At 45.5% G+C, this 22,850-nt stretch overlaps 1 protein-coding gene across 1 annotated transcript in view; it reads left to right on the forward strand.

Moving 5' to 3' along the window:
* DPYSL5 (dihydropyrimidinase like 5) overlaps positions 1-22,850 on the forward strand; it is a 61,181-nt gene that overhangs the window by 9,611 nt on the left and 28,720 nt on the right. Inside the window, exon 2 of the mRNA XM_081156594.1 lies at positions 13,077-13,341. Within this exon, the coding sequence (XP_081012720.1) occupies positions 13,081-13,341 (261 nt within the window). The 5' untranslated portion in view covers positions 13,077-13,080. The remainder of the gene's footprint in view (positions 1-13,076; positions 13,342-22,850) is intronic.

Consider the following 22,850-nt stretch of genomic DNA (forward strand, 5'->3'; position numbering starts at 1 on the left):
GGCATATCCATATGTTTTCCCAGGCTATATTTATTGTTTATTGACTTATTTCTATTATATCATTTACTTTACCAACTTCTAAAATTTTTTATAAAGTCAGAAATGTGACTTTTCCGTTATGGCTTCTAGGTTTCCAGGCTGAGTTAAAGGTCTCCCCTACTCTCAGGTTGTACGTGTAGTATCCTGGGCTTTCTTCCAGTACTTTTATTGTTTTATGTTTTACATTTAAATAAATTCCAGATGGATTACAGATTTTGGTATATACTGTAAGGTAGAGGGCCAACTTAATTTTCTTCCGGACAAATGCCCAGTGATGCCAGCCCCATCTATGTTTCCCCTGTTGAATTAAAATAGTGCTTTTGTTGGATTTAGTTAAAATCTACCAAGCACCTGATTCTGCTCCAATCTTCTATTTGTCTAATCATATGCTGACACCGCACAGTTTTAATTACAGTAATCTCACGTAGCATCTTTTAATATTCCTAAGGAAGTCCTTTACCTACTCTACAGCATTCCTTTTCATAATTTTCTTGACTCAGTTTCATTATTAACCATTTCAAAATAAATCCATTAATAATTCTAATAAGAATTGCATTACATTTACATATTATTTTGGGAGAATTAACATTTCCTAATATTAGCTTTTCCCATCTAAGACTATATTTGTTTCATTTTGTTTAGATACTATTTTATGAACTTTGAGAAGTTCTGGAGGAATCTGTGCCTTTCTTAGTTTATGTGTGTGTGTGCACATGTGTATGTGAAGCTGTATGGAGGTGTAATTTACATACAGTAAAATTCACTCATTTTAAGTATACAATTCACTGATTATTAGTATATGTAGAGTTATGCAATCACCATACAGTTTAATTTTATAAAATTTTTATCACTCAAAAAGAACACTCAAGCCCACTTGCAGTTGTTGCTCCCATTCCCACTCCCAGCCCTGGGCAGCCACTGAACAAAGAAGACCAAAATATAGAAAACACTTTATATTTAGATTTGCCTTTTCTGGACCTTTTTTAAAAAATGTTTTTATTGGTTTGAGAGAGAGAGGATGGGAGAGGGAGAGAGAGAGAAACATGGGTGAGAGAGAAACATCCATCTGCTGCCTCCTGCGTGCCCCTACATGCATGTTTCCTGACCAGAAATCTAACTGGCAACTTTTTGGTCATGGGATGACACCCAACCCCCTGAGCCACACTAGCCAGGGCAAGTATAGCCATTCCGATGGTCATATTTCATATTTCTAATAGCAATGATATTGTATTCTGGTTTTAATTTGCATTTTCCTGATAACAGTGATGCTCAGTTCCTTTTCATGTGCTTACTTGACATTTCCATCTTCTTTGTGAAGTGTCTCTTCAGATCTTTTGCTCATTTCTTATCGCATTATCTGTCTTCTTACAGAGTTATAAGAGCTCTCTTTATACTCTGGATGGAAGTTCTTCATCTTGCAGATATATTTTGCAAATAGTTTGTCCCAGTCTATGGTTTGACTTTTTATTTCCTTAATAGTATCTTTTGAAGAGCAAAAGTGTTAAATTTTGGTAAAGTTCCTTTTATCAATTTTATCTTTTAGGGTTAATGCTTTTTTTTGTTCTGACCCAAGGTCCTAAAGACTTCCTCCTATGTTTTCTTCTAGAAGTTTATGGTTTAGTTTTTATGATTAGGTCTGTTATCTATTTTGAGTTCATTTTCCCCCCACATGGATATCCATTTCCTGCAAAGATTACCCTTTCTTTCATTGAACTACTTTGGCACCTTTGTCAAAAATCAATTGACCATACAGTTCTATTTCTGGACTCTATTGTACCATCCATGTATTTGTCTGTTCTTAAATCAATACTACACTGTCTTGATTACTGCAGTTTTACAGTAAGCCTTGCAATCAGGTAGTGTAAGTCTTCCAATTTTGTTCTTTTTCAGAATTGGTTTGCCTATATAGGTCCTATGCATTTTTATATAAATTGAGAATCAGCTTATCAGTATCTACAAAAAAGTCTATTAGGATTTTGAGTGAGGTTGTGTTAATCTCTAGATCAGATTAAGGAGAATTGACATCTTAATGTTGAGTCCTCCAATTCAGTATATTTTGTTTTCTCTCTCTAATGTCTTTCAACAATGTCATGTAGTTTTCATTGTACAGGTTTTGCACATATTTTGTTAAATTCATCATGTTTTTGATGCTAAAGGTGTTTTAATATTGTAAGCTGCCTCATTCTGCCAATTCTCAGAAAAGCAATGGGTCACGATGAAATGCAACAGAATCAGGCAGATTGGGAAGGGCCAGGACTGGAACGGGTGAGGAAAGGGGACAACTAGTCACACATATTGGAGGCATTGTTTTCACTGGGCAAAACAACCCATGACAGCAGAGGCCAAAGCTGGCAGGCAACCCAGGCAGGTGTTTAGCAGAAAACAGGCAGGTAGAGCACAGGGACAGGTACGGGCACAAATGGTAAGAGGAGGCAGCGATACCAGGAGAGTGTGCGAACAGATGGGAAAGCCTCGACGCCCTGGGGAAGGCGATAGGCAGCAACAGGGAAGGGTGTGCCAGCCTCCTGCGAATGAGATAGCGAGCAGGCCCTTTACCAGCTGGGGCTTGGGCACAGGGCGTCAGGTACTGATGTGGAACCTGGGGTCTGACCCTCAGCAGCAGAGGAGTTGGAGCACAGTTAGGGCTTGTCCAGCGCCAGGTGTCCTGACCTGGAGTCTCAGCACGTTGGACTCTAGTCTTTAACTTGCCTTCAGGGATTTGTCTTTGGCCTGGGCTGGGGGTGGGGAGGAGGCTGCTAGGGATTCAGAACCAAGGGAATCTTGCCAGCCCTTCTGGGATATAGAAGGGAGTAAATTGTATTTATAAAAGTAATTAGGTGTCTGTCATCAGTTCCAACTCCACCTAGCAGGAGCAGGTGAAAAGGAAATGCTGGCATTCAGGATGAATTAGTTGGGCAGCTAATCAGACTTCCCAATACTCCTCTTTACTTGTTTTCAAGAGATGGAGACTTATTCATCTCTTTTGTTGGCAGTTACTCAGCAGGTGCTCCACAGCCCAGCAAGGGCTCCAAGGAAAGGCTCATTACTTCTTTTTATTTAAGTAAATGAAGGTATCTCCATTTTTTCAGACTTAACTGCCAGAAAGCCTTTGAACCCCAAACAATCAATTGCTCCATCTCTCCAACTGTTCATTCAAGGAAAGCAGCAGCCAGATGGGCCAAGTTAAAGGGGGTGTTCTGCTCTTATTTTTCAGCCATTTGAGAAGATGCTGCCTGTCTGAGGTGAACAGAATGGAGGAAGGGCCCATCACTATTGCCTGTGGAGGTGGCCCTGTCATTTGTTCTCCTCACTGAAGATGATGTCCCTGGTGCTGGCTTGCTTCCAGGGACACTGGGAGAGGAGCCAGGTGGAGACAGGGCATGATGAGCTTAGTTTTAGATGCAATGAGTTGGAAGAGCCAGCGAGACAAAGTAGAGAGATCCAGTAGGTAGTTAGACGTACAGATTAATGGTAGAGATGTTAACTTGCTAGTAAATTGCCTGCCCTGGTACAGACTTTCTATGAGTCTACTCTACTGCTACTGCCCCCCTGACCAGGGCTATTGTTGATTTCACAGCTGGTTTATTATAAAAATATTTTCACAGTTAAATAGTACAGAGCGGCCCGTCCGGGCGTGGCTCAGTGGTTGAGCGTCGACCTAGGATCCAGGCGATCGGGGTTTGATTGCCGGTCAGGGCACATGCCCGGGTTGTGGGCTCGATCAATGACTCTCTCATCATTGATGTTTCTACCTCTCTCTCCCCCTCTCCTTTCCTCTGTCTGAAATCAATAAAGATATATTAAAAAAAAAAAAGTATTAAAAAAAAAAATAGTACAGAGCGATTGAATCTTTAGTGATTCTTTTTGAGACAACTGCAGTTAATAGTTTAGTGAATAACCTTCCTAGTGTCTTATGCAAAAAGCTCATTTATATTTAAGTGAGTTTTCATAGATATATATGAATATACATAAATACACAAGTAGATACGCGTGCCATGGGTCCTATTCTGTAGTCTACTTCTTTGCTTTCTGCCGTGTCATGGTTAACCTCCCATGTCGATACTTAGAGACCTACACCATCCTTCTATGTGGCTGCAGGGCATTGTGGTATGTGACTGTCCCATTATTTATTTAAGTAGTCCTCATCTTGTCAAACCTTAAGCTTGTCCTAAAATATTTGCTATTATAAACAACACTGTAACAAAATACCCACATAATATATTTTTTGTGCAATGGTCCAATTATTTTCTTAGGAGGAACTCTTAGATGTGAATGCACATTTTAAGTTTTCATATCAATTTTCAGATTTCCTTCTGGGAAGGTTGAACCAGTTTCAGCTCCTGCTAGCGGTGTACGAGAGTGTGTGTGTGCTCTTCTCACTTGCTCTGGGCATTGTCTCCTTTCTCTGTGCCATTATGATAGGTGAAAAATGCCATCTCAGTGTATTCATTCAGATGTCTTCAATCATTAATAAAAATGGACCTCTTTTCATTTGCGTATTGGCTATTTATATACCCCCCCACCCCAACTCTGTGGGTTGCCTATTTGCATCCTTTGCCTATTTTTTCTATTGAAATATTTATTTGTCTTTCTCTTAAGATTTATAAGTGCTCTTGCATATTACAGATATTAATCCTCAATTACATGTTGCAAACATGTCATACCCATTTTCACTTGTCTTTATTAAAAGCAGTTTGCAGTATCTTTTGTTATATCGCAGTTTTTCAGTGTTATATAGTCCTATCTAAATCAATCATATCTTTTATGATTTCTGGCTTTGGATTATGCTAAGTAAAGCTTACCCCATCCAACATTTATGAACATATCTTTCTATGTTTCCTTTTAGTACTTGAAACTTTTATTTTTCCTCTAAAAGGCAAATCTAATGAGGTCATTTCTTTGCTTGCCATGCCAGCGAGCCTTCCAGCCGCACTCGGCATCTAGTCCACACCCTCAGCATGTCCCCTGGGCTTTCCACCCTCAGACATCAAATACACCAGCCCTCCTGAATGCTCAGGCTGGGTCACACTGCTAGCTTCTGTCTAGAATGCCCTCACTTGGTCTCTCCCCCACCTTGTGGTTGAAACTGGGGGGATGGTGCAGCTTCTGGCACTTAGTGTAGTACCGTGTAGTAGGTGCCAAGCCAGCCTCTGTGATCTGATTTGCATCTTAGCAAGCTCAATATGCCAACAGTGTGGAGGCTTGGAGACCAATTAGAAGTGCCCAGGTAATAGTGATGTCATAGTTCAGGTAGATGATGAGGGCCTGGACCGAGGTTTTGATAAGAAACAGATGTAGCCCGGCCGGGCGTGGCTCAGCAGTTGAGCATGGACCTAGGATCCAGGAGATCGCAGTTCAATTCCCGGTCAGGGCACATGCCCGGGTTGTGGGCTCGATCCCCGGTCAGGGGCGTGCAGGAAGCAGCTGATCGATGACTCTCATCACTGATGTTCTATCTCTCTCTCTTCCTCTCCCTTCCTCTCTCTGAAATCAATAAAGATTTTTTTTTTAAAAAAAAAAAAAAGAAAGAAACAGATGTAGTAAGTAGAATGGACAGTGCCTGAGTATTTTACTTGAAATGTCTCCTAAATGTCCAACACATAAGTCAAAATGTTGGCCGGTTAGCATGGCCCAGACTTTCTGATTCTGATGTTTAGAATTACCCCTACTTCTGTTTCTTTCCATAAAGCTGTATGTCATCACATCCATCTGTCAAGTGGAAATAGCATCACCTCCAAGGGCAATTGTGCGGTGATTTCAATTAAATACCCTGTGTTAAGAGCCTTCATGGCCCCTAACACATAGTAGGGCTGGGTGAGTGTTCTCTGGTCACCTCCTTGCCTTGGGTGATTGAGTCAGTTACCATCTTCTGACTGATCAAAAGTCTTCCTGGAGAGAGAAGTTGGAATCAGTTCTATTACTGGGTTTCCACAGACCACAGGCACCCCTGACAGCCCGTCTCTACCCATCCATACCAGTCTCCACTCTGCCCCCTTGCCCACGCTGCCGTTCTTACTGCCGTCCCCAGTCTGTTTTCCTTTTCCTCCAGAAAAGCTCCCGATTCAGTCCTTTCTGAGCTCTGCTCCTGCCTTTCCTATTCTGTGGCACCTTATGATTAACCCCCTGCATCCTCATACCTGGGTTACCGCAGTCACTTCTTTCCCGGCCTGCCCTCAACCGGGGCCTGGCAAAGAAGTGGAAGACCAACCCCCAAAGCATGTTTCATCCCCAGGACACTTACATCTCATGCTCTGAATGCCCCAGGCTGCCCCATGCCCCCCAGGTCTCGTTCAGAAGTCTGAGCCTCTTGTTCTGCCTTCCTTGACTCACATCCTGGCTCTCCAGGCTGCTTCCTCATCTCAGTCTACCCTCTCAGGCCCAAGGGCATTCAGATATATATATGTGTGTATGTGTGTGTGTATATATATATATATATATATATATATATATATATATAATTAGCCTTCTTGCCATCCCTCACCCATACTCGCTTACTTCTGCCTCTTGTCTTCTTTTCCTCCCAGAGAATGCCTGTTTTGTTCCTCTGCCCAGGCTTTGCACCAAACACCCTCCCGACCAGCACAGAACTCTTGAGAAGCCTTCCTTCCCATCACTAATAGCCCATTACTGTGGCTGACACACACACAGTGCTTTCACACCATCAACCACCCTTCCTTCCGTCAACCAGCAATCAAAGGGTCCCCTCTGAGGGCCAAGTCCTTAGAATGATGAAATAAGGCCTAGGCTTTGCTCTCAAGGAATTCAGCTCTGTTTTTTCTTAAATGTTTTATGAGATACATACAGAAAAGTGCAGAAAATATATATGTAGATCTTAAAGAATAATTTAAAGCAAACACCTGTTAACTCCCTGTCCCCCAGATAGAAGACTAAAGTATATGCAGCCTTCAAGAAACTTCCTCCACAGGCACCCCTCTCCAAACCCAGCCCCCCACACACCCCAGAGATAACCATAGCCTGACTGCTCCGATAACCATTCCTTGGTTTTTCTTCATTGTTCTACTACTCTGCCTAAGCACTGTGATTCACTTTTGCCTGCTTTTGAACGTTATGTGAATGGAATCAGACCATATTCACTATTTTGTGTCTTGCTTCTTTCCCTCAGTTGTTTGCAAGTTGTTGTATATGGTTATAATTCATACTCACTTTCAGTTTAAAAGGAAAAAAGTTTTCTTTTCCCGCTCAGTTTCTTTCCCAAATCTAGACTTTATCGGGTAGCCCAGGTTTGTGAGACTTCCATAGTTAGGAAAACTCGTCCTTTCCCCCTGCTGTGACTCTCCCCGCTCCGCACCTGCGGATGCAGGTCTCAGGCTGAGAAGAGCCCTTGCCCACCCCCTGGGGCAGTGGGTGGCGGCCCCCTCGGCCCTTTGGCTGTTGTTCTAGGAAACGGCCTCTCTGGGCCGCTGGAGGCCCTGGAGCCGCAGCTGCCGCCCTTACAGGGGAGGCGATGGAATTCCTTCGGGGCCTGGGGACAGCTGGTGGGAGCGCAGAAGGCACAGCACACTGAGGAATCTGCCAGAGGGTCAGCTGGGGGAGGGGTGGGTGATGGTGACTCTACTGGTCACGAAAGGCCTGGTGTTGTCTGGCTCAAGCTTCAGTCAGGAGTCAGGAATTCTCGTCTCCAGTGTGCGCACACCTCCCCCTGCCCTGCTTCCCGGGCCCTGGAGTAGCTGGGCTTGCAGGAGGATGGAGCTCGCACTTACTGCTATCTGCTGGTGCTCGGCCTCCCTGAGCCCCGAGTGAACAGACTCCTGACCTCAGTGAGTGAGTGGGCACCTCAAAGGAGCTAGGTTGCTGCGCAAATGCCGAAGACTGTGTGGGGGTTTGTGTCAACACACAGAGAAGCCTGTCCGCACACTCGCACACACTCTGGGCTCTGTCTTCTGACAACTGCCCTGTTTCTCTCATCGCTAATCTGCTTGAACAAGTGGTCTGCAGCTCCACTTCTTGCCACCCTCTCCTGGCTAATCCTTTGGAATTTCACTTTTGCCCCCCGCACACTGGTGGTGGTTGCTCATTAAGCCCAGCCACACTGGGCCAGGCCGGGTCAGGAGAAGCCCCGGGATTAAAACCTCTTACTTGGTCTCAGCCTGCTAAGGACTCACTCCTGCTGGACTTAGATGCGCCTGCCCACCTCTGGGCTTCACCCTTGGCAGTTCCTTTGTCCCAAGCTTGTTTTCACGCTTCCTTAGGAACAAGCCCTGGTTCACCATGTTGACGCCCATCACACGGCCAGACTGGGGCATGTTTGCCTCCCATCCTCTGTGTTGAAGAGGAGGCCCTGGGGCTGGACTCCCACCTGTAGTCTTGCCCTCTCCTGACCTATGTGGTCTCATTCTGCCTTCTCCCCTGTGCGGTGATAAAGGTGGCAGCAGTGTTCCAGACTCAAGCACCTTGGGCCACCCCTCGCCTGGCACCCATGGGCTTCATCCTGCCCAGCCCGGGTGAATGGAAACAGGGCCTGTGGGACGTTGGAGGCCTCCAGCTAGCCAGTTAGATGCAGAAATAGGCTATGGCTACTGAGGAAGGATCCAGTATGTCTCAGGGTGGGTGTAACATCAACCACATCCTCTCTGCCCTCCCTGTGCTACCCCTCAGCCTGACCGGCCCTTCTTCCAGTCCAGGCCCCTGCTCTCCAGGTCCCCACTAGTCCATGGAGATACCTGAGCCCCAGATGAGAGAGGAAACTTCGCAGTTTCTCTCCCCACAGCAGGCTGGGTTCTACTTACAGAATACCTCAAAGTGTTTTGCACAAAACTCCCAGGTGACCAAAAGCAGGCCCACCACTCCGCCAGCCCTGCCGGATGCTGACACGGGCCTGAGTCGGAGAGGAATGCAGAAGAGGCCCAGGTGTCTGGGTGGGCGATTGGGGGTGTGCGGTTGGTTTGGACAGGCTGGGCCTGCTGCCTGTGGACCATCCCAGAGGAAGGAGGGTCCAGTGGGCACTTGGATAATGGTGGAGTGCCCGCATTCCCTCACTATGAGCGTTGTGAGATTAGGTTCTCAGGTGCCTGCTTACTTTGGAAGACAGAGGATTAGGTGGTGAATAAATCAGCGAGAGGGCAGGTAAAGAGTCATGACTAGTGGTCATGGGGCAGTGACAGCCATGATCTTGTTGTTTTTCTTAACTTGTCACCTATTATTAGTCACTAGTCCATACAAATTGACTAGGGATGTAGTTACCTCTGGGGAGAGGTGTGTGGAATGGGCTGAGTGAAGTGCCAGGACTTCAACAGTAATGACAATGTTGAGTTCATAGGTGTTTGTGTCATATCTCACATGTGTATTATAAATATCAGTAAATCTACTCGAGGTAATAAAGCCTGTTAGAATTAACTATAAAATTATACTGTACCTTAATATTAGTTAAGATTATCTAGAGTAGTACTATTAAGAAACTAATTTATTACTTTTTAAATTAAATTTATTAACTTAAACCCTTGGCCATATCCCACTCACCTCAAACTTCCCTTTTTGGCTTTCGTGTCCTGTTGAACCTTTGATTCATTCTCATTTTTCAACTCAAAGAGGTTCCCTTTTTGGAATCAGCCCAGGACACTGTGGGTGCCAGCACCACGCAGCCCCCGTAGGGGATGGCTGGCCCACCCTTCTTTCCTAGGTGCTGATGGAAAGAGGAAAGAGAGTTGCGTGTTTTCATTTTCTTGCCAAATCTTTGTCACACGTTGCCCTTTGGTCCTGTAGCAAATGTTATCTGCTTGGAGCAAGAGAAAAACCATGCCATTCAGTGTGTCCCCAGTGACCTAAGCTAGCCACCACCCCTGCAGTTACTACCCCGGGCTGCCATTAGGATTGACTTAAATGCCACAGGTCCTTCATGTCACAGGGCAGCTGTGTAGCTCTCATCTCCCATGTTCCTTGATATCACAGTGACCATTTGTAAAATTACACATTTTTCTGTGGATTCTACCAAAAGATGAAATGTGAGTCTCAAACGAATGCCTGTTAGAAGAGGAAATGTATGTCTTAAACCAACCCTATCAGATTCGTTTTAAGGTATTTATGCAAGAAGTGTCATCTTTGCACCATTCTGGCCCCATGTGTCTGTGCTGAGCCCCGATTCCCCCCACGTCCCCCAGCTGAGCTGCTGGCGGGACAGACCGTGCAGGCTCCCCTTGTCTCGCACCTCCCTGCAGGCGCAGGGGAGCTGTGGAAGGTGATGACAGATGAAGGCCATTCCCAAACACAGTGTTGGGGTTGTCATTTCCTTGGCAGGGCTGACACTGTGCGCCTTCTAGGAGCGTGAGGTGTGTGCATTTCATGAATGAGAAGCAGCAGCGGCCGTAACCTTGACACCCTGGGGCAGGATGCCCCCGGTGCCATTCTGCGCTGGAGCCTCGCAGCAGCAGTAGGGAAGGCAGGAGGGTGGGCCGTGCGGGAACTTTCCTGTTACCCAGCAAGACAGTTCTTGGATAGCAGATAGCAATGACTGTCACTACTTTAAACATGAAGAGACTTTCTCATGACAGACTGCACTCCCAGGTTACAGTGTTATCCCCCCACCCCCACCCAGAAGTCCCTGTTTTCCCAGCTTGGACGTCACCTCACTTCTCACTGATTCAGGAACATAAGGAACCCATGCCACCGAATCAGGAAATCGGGATACAAGATGTGTACAGTTGGATAAACCTTGGCATATCAAATGTATCCACCATCTTGCTATGAAAGGTGTCATTGTTTCCCTGAATAAATTATACAATTTTTAAGATCCCTCTATTTGCTGCATGACACCCCCCCGTTAGTCCTAGATTGGTTCCCTTCGATTCAAGGGCACTGACGGTAAAGTCCGACAGACTGAAGGGTAGACTTGATGAAGCTTTGTGGCTCTAGAATTCTGTATCTCTGACTTATTTTTCTCTAATAGCTTTTAACTATCTGGCATATTTTCCATTTCTGCCTGGGAAGACAGACATGTGGTTTGAATTCTTTCATTTGCATAGACAGAATAACTGGATGATCAAAGTTTTTGGTTAAACAAATAGGAATGTGCAGCACAGCCAGAAGTCTTTAAAGGAGGTGACATTTATTTTAGGGTCCAGTTGTTACTTCATGACGATTTGATTATAATGTTCATTTCTGTTTAATGTGGTATCTTAGTCAGCTTGAACTGCTGTAATAATACAGTAGACTGCATGGCTTCAACAACAGAAACTCAGTCCTCACAGTTCTGAAGGCTGGGCAGTCCAAGGTCAAGGCGCCAGCCAGTTTAGTTCCTGGTGAGAACTGTCTTGCTCCCTTGCAGTCATCTCTCTGTGTCCTCATATGGTGGAGAGAGAGAGATCTCGTCCCTTCTTATAATTCTACTTACGAGGGCTCTACCCTCATGACCTAAGATTCCTGTCTCCAAATATCATCCCACTGGGTTTAGGGCTTCAACACATGATGTGAGGGGGACATAAACATTTAGTCCATGGTATGAAGTTAGCCAGTGAGTCAGATATTGGCCCACTGGCTAACTCGCATTTTAGAATAAAATGGGTGACTTTAAGCATCATAAATTAGTAAAACTAATACCGACCCTCTCTAGACCATGACCACTGACTAGAATATTCTCTGAATATACTGTCCCAACGAGAGCAGAGGGAAAGACAGTCATAGCCAGTGGCTTGTGTGGTGCTTAATAGCATGTATTTTAACAAGTGTGCTCAAGTTCTTTCCCTTTGTGGGGACTCTCCTAAGAGGCCCGAGGTATTTCCCCACCCACCTCACTCTGTTATGTTCACACACTTGGACACAGACAGACAGCAGGTTGTGGAAAAAGATGCCAGTAACATTTTTCTTTAGTTTAGAAAAGACTAGCAGAGAAAGCTGTAGGAATGAAGTGCTAATGAGGTTACTGGGGGAGGTGAGAAGCATAATGAATGTCAACAGTCAGCAGCAAGGGGACTTAAACAACAGAAATTTATTTTCTCACAGTTCTAAAGGCTGGGTCAGGGTGCCAGTATGGTCCATTTCTAGTCAGGACTCTTCCTGGCTGGTAGGTGGCCTCCTTGTCCTCTCCGTGTCCTCACGTGGCCTTCTATGCATTTGTATGGTGCGTAGGGGTGGGAAGAGGAAGGGAGAGAGAGCACTCTTGGTGTCTCTCCTTATGAAGACACTAATCCTATTGGATCAGGGTCCCACCCTTATGACCTCATTTAACCTTAAAAAGTTCCTGAGAGCCCCAGCTCCAAATACAGCTACACTGGAAATTTGGGAGGACACCAACATTCAGTCCACAACAGCTCTGAAGACAACTGGCTTTCAATTCCTACTCTGTTACAAACTAGGTGTGTGACTTTGAGGAAGTTCTCTAGCTTTTAAAAATACGGATTCTGGGGACCCAATCTGGACCAAATAAATCTGAATCTCTGGAAGTGGGGCTTGAGCATAGGTACTTTTCAAAAGCTCCTTAGATAAGCTTATTCATGTGCAACCCGCCGAAGTGGTGGACTTTCTGAGGCAAAGACAGGAGGGTGAACTGAAGCAGAATCCATCTAAAGAATGATGTGAATTAAATACCTGTGAGGCTTGGCGGATCTGGCTCCGAGACACTCCCCAGGAGCCTCTGATATCTTCAGGACCACGTGGTATGGTGGGGATGTTGGTCATACAAGACATCTGGGTTTGACTCAGTTACTTAGTAGCTATAAATTCCTTCCTTAGCAGTTTTAGCCCTCTCACCTGTAAAATGCCAGTCCTCAGGTTTTCTCTGGAATAAAATGAAATAGCAGATATGAAGAGGCTTTAGAACCCACATGGCATTTCAGGAAGGTAAACATCTTTGGGCCCCAACTTCACCCTGACTGGCCACTGTGTCGTGATTCCCAGCAAGTCTCACTGTGAGGTCAGTGACCCCAGCTGGCTGTAGGACCAGTGTCCTCAGGCTGGAGAAACTTCCTTCCTTCTCATTCCTACTCACTTTGCCCATATAGTTTGGGCTCTGATGGGAAGGGGTGGGACCTTGGTGACAGTGAAAGGGACTTTGACCTTGACCAATGTCCCCCTCTCATCTTCCATAGGAACATGCTTGCCAATTCAGCCAGCGTGCGGATTCTCATCAAGGGAGGCAAGGTGGTGAACGATGACTGCACCCATGAGGCTGATGTCTACATCGAGAACGGCATCATCCAGCAGGTGGGCCGTGAGCTCATGATTCCCGGAGGGGCCAAGGTGATCGATGCCACTGGGAAACTGGTAATCCCTGGAGGCATCGACACCAGCACCCACTTCCACCAGACCTTCATGAATGCCACGTGCGTGGATGACTTCTACCATGGGACCAAGGTAATGCTCTTCTTTGGCTTCTTCTGTTTATGGGGCTGCTCTGACTAGACCCACTTGAGCAAGGTGCTCCCACTGTATTGCTAAAAGAAGGGTGCTCTCAAGGGGGCCACTCTGACAACTAAAATTGGAACTTCCAAGCTAGATGTCATAGATTTCCATGATTGTAGAAAAGGGTGTATTTAGGCCTATTTTGCTGATCGCATCGCTCATCTATGCACCCAGGTTGGGAACTGACATAGAGGAAGAAGAGAATTAGCCAGTGTTTTTTATTGTGAATGTGTGTGGTGGGAGGCTGGGGGTTGATCTGATGGGCTCCTTTATGAAAAGCTAAATCAATTCCCTAAAGATTGTGAAAAATTGGTATGCTTCTTCTGGATGATTCTAATGGCAGAAATTATGAAACAGACATAGCTAGCTATCTTCTATTACCTCTCCTAGCTTGTTCATTATTTTTAAAAGCAGCTTGAAAATTACTGGTAGATGGTCCTGTTTCAGAGGGAGCTATAATGGACAATATTTAAGTTATTGAGCTGAGCCTCAGCTATTGTATGTACCTGAATACAAAGTACAGAAATTCAGACCTGTGAAGCAAATTAATTAGGAGGAAATTACATTTTGCAGAAGAAGCCACAAGTGGGTGCTTTTACCTTTCCACTGCTTCAGAACCTCTGTCATTGCTGTCACCTCTCCTCATCGTAATTATCTGTCACATACCAGCCTATCCCTGGACACCAGGTGATGGGCTTCTTAAGGGCATATTCTTCTGCTTTCCCAGAGCCTGGTAATGACCTGGAACCAGTAAGTGTTTGTTGAATGGATGAGTGAATGATGCTTACCCATGCGGGCCTCTACACCAGCTGTGCACCAGAGTCACCTATGAAGATTTTCAAAATACAGAATTGAATCAGAATTTCAAGGACCACAGCCCCTGACCCTGGCAGCAGCATCTTGTCCTGTCTGATTTACAAGGGACTTGGCCTGTAGTACTTCCTAGTTCCGTGGCTGCAGTCCCATGTCTTATTTTGGCCCATAGCCTCAAATCCCCAATGGCCTGCACCCTAAAATCCCACCTCTGTTCTGCCTGCAGTTCTCAGAGATCCCTCTCCCATGCTTAGGGCTCTCCCCCTGGGATCCATCTTCTTAGGGGCTCAAGTGCTCCTGCTGCTAGGCAGCCACTGACAAGGCTCCCGAAACCCGCCCCTGAAGAGCCTGGCTGGGGCTGCCGAGACAGACAGGGGCTGGTCTTGGGGTCACAGCTCTATGGGCCAGTCCACCTCAGGCAGATGGCCCTTCAAGTCTCCCTGAGGATATGCCTCTTTCCCACCCCAGGAGCGACAGACCTGAAAGGCTGTGCTGAGGCAGGGATGCTCACAAGCCTAATATTATGGCATCTGGGGCCACACTTGCCCCCTCTGGCTGAGCCCAGGGAAGAGAGATAGTAGGCAGACCCTCCCTACTTTCTCCTCTGAGAATGCCCCAGGCCCCATAGGTAATGCTTCACTGGTGAAATGGGGAGCCCATTCTCATAAGCTTTCAGGGTCCTTTTACAGTCAGGCCCTTTCTGAAGTGAGTGAGCGTATCCAGTTCACCATCCCATGCACTTGGGCCAGGCCAGGCCTGTGTTTGTGGCTATTGTTGTTATTTTTATTGAAGTATAACATACATACTGAGAAGTGCACAACTGTTAAATATACAGAATTGTCACAACCGAGCACCCATGTAACCAACACCCAAATCAAGAAACCAAACAATGCCAGCACCAGAAGCTTCTTGTGACCCCTCCTGGTTACCACTCCTCATCAAAGATAACCACCATCCTGACTTCTCGTACCATAGTTTAAAAAAAACACACAACAGCTTAATTGAAAAATAATTCACATACCATACAATTCACTACTTAAAATATAAAAGTCAATGGTTTTTAATATATTTGCCATAAATTGATTTTTCACTATTTATATAAATGAAATCAGGTGGTACGTACCCTTGTGTTGGCTTTTTTTTTTTTTTTTTTAACTATCTTTATTGATTTCAGAGAGAGAGAGAGGTGGAAACATCAATGATGAGAGAGTCGTCATTGATCACTGCCTCCTGCACGCCCCCACCTGGGGATCGCGCCCGCAACCTGGGCATGTGCCCTGACCAGGAATCTAACTGCCATCTCCTGGATCCTAGGTCGATGCTTAACCGCTGAGCCACACCCAGCCAGCCTTGTGTTGGCTTTTTGCTCAACATTATTTTTGTGAAATTCACCCATGTCGTTGTGTATCATTGACGTTCATTGCTTTCTAGTATTCCACTGTATGATATACCACATATCGCAGGTACCCATTCTGCTGTCAGTGGGCATCTGGGTAGTTGCTAGTTGAGGCGATTACAAACACTGTTACTATGAGCATTCCCATCCATGTTTTTGGCAGACATGTACCCACACATTTCTGCTGGGCATATTCCTAGGAGTGGGATTGCTGGGTCATAGGGCAACATGTTCAGCTTCAGGAGATACTACTGCCAAATCGTTTTCCAAACTGGTTGTAACAGTGTTACTCCCAGCAGTCATGTAAGAGAGGTCATAGTATTTACCATCAACATAATGCTGATAACCATACCGGTCCGTGTTGGGGTTCGTTCTGTTGTATGCTGAGGCCTTGCACCAAAAATTGTAGCTTTCTGGTTACTTTCCCCTCTTAGGAGGCCTTTAGCCCAGGACCGGATGCCACACTGTCACTACTCTGTCTCCCAGTCTCTTGGAGGCAGGCTGGCTTCTTTGTCTTATTTTCCACACTGTCATCTGCCAGGGCCTCATTAGCCGGGAGTGACAGCTTTTCCCCTGAGAGCCTTTAGCTCTTTAGAGCCAGCGAAGACCTCTGCACACGCATCTCTGTGCAAGGTGGTGGGTAACTCTTGATCTTTTCCAGGCCTCTCATCCACGGGAGCAGCTGCCTCTGGAAAACACATAAAAGCCCCTGCATGATTCAAGGCCCCAGCCTTCCCAGTTCCTGCAGGCTTAGGCTACCTCGGGCACCTCCTCCATGCCAGGCCCTAGTTGTGGGGAATTTAAGAGCCCATAGACTCCAAGCCGCCCTGGTGGTGTCACCTAAACAGACCTTTTGGTTATATCCATCCCCTAAGCAAGATTACACCTTGCCCTTGCTCCCAAGCTCATATTGAGCTCTGTTTCATAACACAGTCATGACCCAGTCCTCCCCGAATCCCTGCAGATGACCTGCCCAGAGTCCTGCCTGTAGCCTCCCACCCTCCCAAGAACTGGCTTCCTGTCCCGGGACCCCCTCCCTTCCAGGATTTCCCCTTCCTTCCAGGATTTCCCCTCCACATTGGTGCTCCTACCACTGGACATTGGGGCTTCCTCTTTCCTCTAGTTCCTGACAATCTCCCAGAGAGAGAAAATGCTCTCCTGTTGCAAGCTGCTCCCTGAGAAGGGCGGGTTTAATTATTCACACGGCCTGTGGCTCTCGCACAGAGTCTGCACCCTGGTACGTTGACACTGACCTACTTAGTACCTCCTAAGAAAGGTAGTAGTGGATTCACTGTAAGCATCAGGGTTTATAATGGAATAATAATCCCAAGGAGAAGCTCACACAAGTGATTAGCCTAGAAAAAAAAGAGATCAAGTTGCAGCTTTTGTTCTTGTTCGACAGATCCGTGGGGCCTTGAACTCTGCACCCCCTAAGCTCTTGCGGGCTTGTCAGTTTGGCAGCAGCAGCCAGGGCTGGGAAAACAAGGCCGTTGAAAGCCTGGCTCTTCTGAAAGCATCTGGGTCTCCATTGTACTGGCCTAAAGGAGTTTCTCTAGCACTTTAACAAACACTTTGCCTGCCTTTGCCTCTGTCAGAGGCTGTGACAAGCGCTGCCTGGCTCGCTGGCTCCCCTGGCTCTGCGTCTCAGGCTCACAGCTGGTCACCTGATCCCCCTCCCACACACCGCTCCCTCCCAACCTTTAGACCCTGCCCTCCCCAAGGCCTGTTCCTGGGTCTCCAGAGGTGCCAGGACCACCTGCTTGTTAATAGTGCAGACTCCACTGAAGACAGAGGTTACCTCCTGTGGGGGGGTAAGGGAATGAGGGGAGGGGAGAGGACCGGTAACGCCAACTAGGTTAATAAAGGTCTAGGGTTCCAGGTGGGCCATGGGGTCTTTTATTATTATTCTGCTTGACTTATAAGTGATCTTTATTCTTCAGTGTATATCTAATATTACACAATAAAGAAAGTTAATGCACCCCACCAATGCATTTCTGTGGCCAGGTGGGAATATCGTATCAGGCTTTTTAAACTACAGGCACAGCCCCTTCGCTGAGACGTTGCTAGAGGGAGGGCAGGCATGGACAATGGAAGAAAGCTTTCTAGATGCCTTTTCTGCCTCCTGCTCCTCAAAAAATGTATTAATAGCCAATGTCTAGGCCAATGCTTTTCAACCCTTGGCAGCAAATTACATTAGAACTACTTAAGGGATTTTAATTTAAATGATACTGGTGTCTAGGCCCTGCCCCAGACCAATGAAATCAATGTCTCTAGGTCTGCCTCTCCCCCATCAGTATTTTTTTTAAAGCATCTTCGATGATTTTAACACTGGCAGGTACATCGTTAAGGAACTTTCTCAGTTCTTTTGAATGGCATGTTGTCCTGGCTATTACTTCTGTCGCCCGACTGACCCTCACCTTACATGCCAGTGCTGATATCTGAATCCCTTTTGAAAGCTTGGGCCTGCCTTGCCCTTACCAGTGTTATTTATTTGCTTCTCTCCTACTTACATTCCAGGGTCTCATCATCGGGCTCTCAGACCCCACCCGATACTTGCTAAGTTTCCCTGGCCCTGTCTTCTGCCCTCCTGTCTGTACCCCATAGAAACCATCAGTGAGGGAAGTTAGCCATGGTAGAGGTGTCATCAAATGGAAGTCCAGCTGGGTCTGTCCCTCTTTTTTGATGGCCCAGAGATTCCCTCATGTGTGTGCCAGAGCCATCTGGTCACAGTGACAGCCTCCCACTAACTCAAAATCACTAGCAGCAGGACATCCGTACTTGTAGTCAACATACAATGGAAGCCAAATTCTAACCAGAAGGGTGCTTAGCCAGCATGGGATCTGCCCAGGGAATGTTCAGTGGCCTAAGTAAGTTAGGATGGCCCACGACGTCCCAGCCCATGGAGGATCCTGACACTCTTCCTCCTCCCACTGCAGAGGCCTAGACCCTACCTGGCAGAGCCCTGAGTTATGACAGGCCAGGACATAAATGAATTCCCTTTGGCGCCCTGCCTGCCAACATTCTTACCAAGGCTCCCATGTATCCATTTGGCAGACTGTGTTATTTGCCTTTAAAATTTGCTCTCTTGGAATTAAACCTTTAAATGCTTCTCACTTCCTTTCTTTTAGCTTGACTCCAATATTCTGTCCATTTCTGTTTAATTCTGTCTAAAAATGTGTTTTTAACCTATTATAAGGCTCTGTAATAACATTTCCTGCTTATTGGGATCCAGACTCCTATGATCTTGCTCATTAATTAATGTTCCCAAGATCACTCACGTCTGTAAAAAGCTGGAAGTGACCCTAGAAATCTAGTCCTACCCTCTCATTGATAGGAAGATGATGAATGAGTGGCCCCAAATCCCAGAGGCAGTTGGACCAGAATGCAAGCATCTCAGTCTGAGGCCCTTTTCATCACGCCGCTCAAGGACTTCATGCAAATAGTTTTCTTGACACTGTGGCTCTGAACTTGCAGGGACCGGAGGAAGGCATCACAGAACTGACATGTGTCAGGCAGACAGACAGTGCCCTGAGCTCTCTGCCTCCCGAGACAGCGCTTTATAAAACACCTCTTGTCCCTGGAGGAATGGCATTGGTATCAGTGCCTTAGAGCTGACAGTTTTTACCATTTACAAATGGTTATTGTGAGGAGTAACAAGGTGATGCATGAAAAGCACTTCCCACAGTGCCTGGCACAGTGTGCGCATGCGATAAATGTTGGTCCCCAGGCTGGGACCACCTGCTTCCACCCAGGCCTTGCCTGTCTGTCTTCCAGTCTCTCAGGTTACTTGATCCACCCACTTCGACTCTGCAGCAAAATTATTCTGCTGTCCATCCAGTGCCCGTGTTGCCTGTGTCCCCGGGCCAGCTGCTGCCACACTGTGCCCATTCTTCCTGCTGACCTGCCGCCCTTCTGGCTGGGCTGTGCTAGTTGGGATCAGCAAAGCTGGGCTCCTCTGTCCTCTGTCTTTTCTGAGTCATCGCAGTCTCCCTTGAACTCTGAGTGCTTCATGCGGTGACTTTCCGTTCCCAGCCACCTAGAGGACATCCTGCTCCTACCTCTTCAGGTGGCACTTCATACCCTCACAGGGGCTCTATTTTCTACTATTTTGTAACAAATTACCACAAATTTAGCAATTTAAAATAATACCCATTTATGAGCTCACAGTTCTGTAGGTTCAAAGTCTGGTCACGGTGTGACTGAGTTCTCAGCTAAGGGTCTCACAAGGATACAATCAAGGTGTCAGCTGGGCTGTGTTCTCATCTGGAGTTCAGGGTCCTCTGCAAGGTTCACGTGGTCGTAGAAGAATTCAGTTTCTTGCAGTTCGAGAACTCCAGTCCCTGATTCCTTGCTGGATGTCAGCTAAGAGCCCATCTCAGCTCCTAGAGGCTGTCAGCATTGCCTGCCATGTGGCCCCTCCGTCCTCAAAGCCAGCAACACAGACTCTTTCCCTTAGAATCCCTTCCATGCTTCAAATCTCTCTGACTTTGACTCTTTTACCAGGAAGAACCCTTCCCTTTAAGAGCTCACCTGATTATCACTGAGATAATCTCCCTTTCTTTAAGTCAACTGTGCCATATAACATAGCCTAATCATGGGTGTGGTGTTCCATCTATTCACAGGGTCCTTCCCACTCTCGGTGGGGGGGGATTATACAGACTGTGGGTCCCTGGTCCCTGGGAGTCATCTGCCTGCCATATGGTGGTCACATGCAAAAACATGGCTATCCTAGAGACATTTTGCCCTGGTACATCTCCATTTCATCAGTTTCATTTAAACTACTTAAACCTTTTAAAAGATTCCACATTTACTTTTTTTTTTTCATCAAAAATCACCTTGGCCATCCTTTACTTCCCAGCTTTCTATGCGTCATGTCATGCCCCAGGATTTCTGGGTCTTCACCCTGGGCAGCTCCCCATCTGACCTGTGTTCCCATCTAAGCCTCATTCCCAGCTGCTCCCCAGCATGTGCACCCACCCACAGAACCCTTCCTTCAAGGCCCACTCCACTCCTGCCACATTCCTCCTCCAGCTCATTCAAACCCAGAATCCTCCTTTCTTCTCACCAACTGAAATACTTAGTCATCCTGGAGTTTTCAAATTATAAAGTCAACCTCAGCTAAACTGAAGACTCTTTGAAGGCCAAAGACCACAATTTATATAACTCATGACTCACCACAGAATTCACATCACTGTAAACATACAGTAGACATTCGAGGAATAGATGAACGTTAGCCTAGCAGGGGAGTCATGAACACAGAGGGAGGAGACTGCCGGAGTTTGAATTTCAGCTCCACATTTATTAGCTGTGTGATTTGGATAAGTTCATTTCTCTGTCCCTCAATTTCCTTCTCTGAAAAATGGAGATTATACTAGTATTTTATGAATATGAGGGACTATTTGTAAAGAACTTAAAATAGTCTTGGGTGCTGACTAGGCACAATATGAGTGTTTGTTAAATAAATAAATAAATAAATAGATCGTGCTGATCGAGGACTAACTCCTGGAAAATTCATTTGTACAGTTTCCTCATGAGTATATTATATGTATTAAACTGTTAAGCATCAAGTAGAAACTTAAAAAAAAATAGATTCCATTTCAATTCTTAGGGTTGACTGTGTGTGTTTTAGGTTTCAAATGGAATGCAATAGTAATGATGGTGAATTCTAGTTAATTTTCTCTCAATTTCCCTTAAAAACAGAAATAGCCCATCATAAATTCTGTAGGCATCAGGGGCTATTTAAAGATGTCCTGCTTCAAATCAGTTATCTGCTTAACAAGACCTTGCTGGCAACTTTCATTCTACATCTACAGTAATTGGCTGGCCAAAATGTAGGCCAGGCCGACCCTTCCTAGAACAAATGGAAGAAAGGCAACCTATCATTTCTTATACATTTTCACACCTAGTATTGGAAAAAAATCTCCTATGGTGTTCATGCAGCTCCTCAGTTCTTACAATAAAGAGTGTTTGCAAAGACTTTATCTACAGAGAGATTGTTGCAATCTAAAACAGTTGGATCAAGAATAGAAATACATGCACCCTCTGTGATAGATCCCAAGCACCTTGGAAACCTTTCATAGTTCATACAAGTTCTCCTTTAATGCTCTTATCCTTTGGGTTTCAAAAAAGAAAAAGACAAGAAGGAAAACACATTACATACTATATGTATGCTTCAGTGATGCATATGGTAGTACATGAATGATATATATTTTCTCCCATTTTTTTCTTTTTCTTAAAGCTTGCATATTTTCTTAATATTTCAAGAAATATTTGAATATGGCCTTATGGAAAGCATCAAAAGACTCCATTGGAAATATCTCTTCTCCCAGACCTCACTGAGGTTTGCCATGTTCCTGTGTTAACATAAGGGCCTTGGAATGGTTCATGAACTGGTAGACATGAGGGTGGACACTGTGTCTTTTCCCTGGTAGTTCCTGCCTCCTTGTACCCTCAGGTTGTCAGGGCAGCCAACCACGTTTTTTTCTCTTTCTGGTCCTTTTCTGTTTCTTTCTTGTTCATTAAAAATAAAGAGTTGCCCAGCTGGGCGTGGCTCTGCGGTTGAGCATTGACCTAGGATCCAGGCGATCGGGGTTCAATTCCCGATCAGGGCACATGCCCCGGTTGCGGGCTGCAACCCATCAATGACTCTCTCATCATTGATGTTTCTATCTCTCTCTCTCTCTCTCTCTCCCTTCCTCTCTCTGAAATCAATAAAGATATATTTTTAAAAATAATAATAATAAAAAATAAAAATAAGGAGCTATAGGATCCTTAATTAGGGACTATATGAAGATAAAACTATGGGCCAACTACAGTGAGAACTTTCTCATTCGCCAATATTTATCTCTAATACTGTGCACACACATTCACCCACTTACACACTTTCACATCCTTCCACTCACATGTTCTCACACTCACCCTCACTAATACACAGAATTTTAGAGCTGGAAGTACCATTCGAGATTAATAAATCCAACCCCTAATCCACAACTAACTTTCCTACTTAGATTTACACTCTCCAAGGTATTCTTAATTAGTATTTAAAAATAAAATTAAACTTGATATATGTTGGGGAATTCTATTCTCGGGAAGAGTATGTATAGAATGAAGACTGTTATGATTAAGTAACCCTAGGAAGCCAGCTTTTTAAAAAATCTCTGTTACTTTTTCCCCCAGCAACTTGATTAAGGTATAATTGACATACAATAAGCCACTCATTTTTAAAGTGTATAGTTCGATATGTTTTGACATA

Source organism: Miniopterus schreibersii (genome assembly GCF_964146895.1).
Source record: "Miniopterus schreibersii genome assembly, chromosome: 13".
NCBI classification, from domain to species: domain Eukaryota; kingdom Metazoa; phylum Chordata; class Mammalia; order Chiroptera; family Miniopteridae; genus Miniopterus; species Miniopterus schreibersii.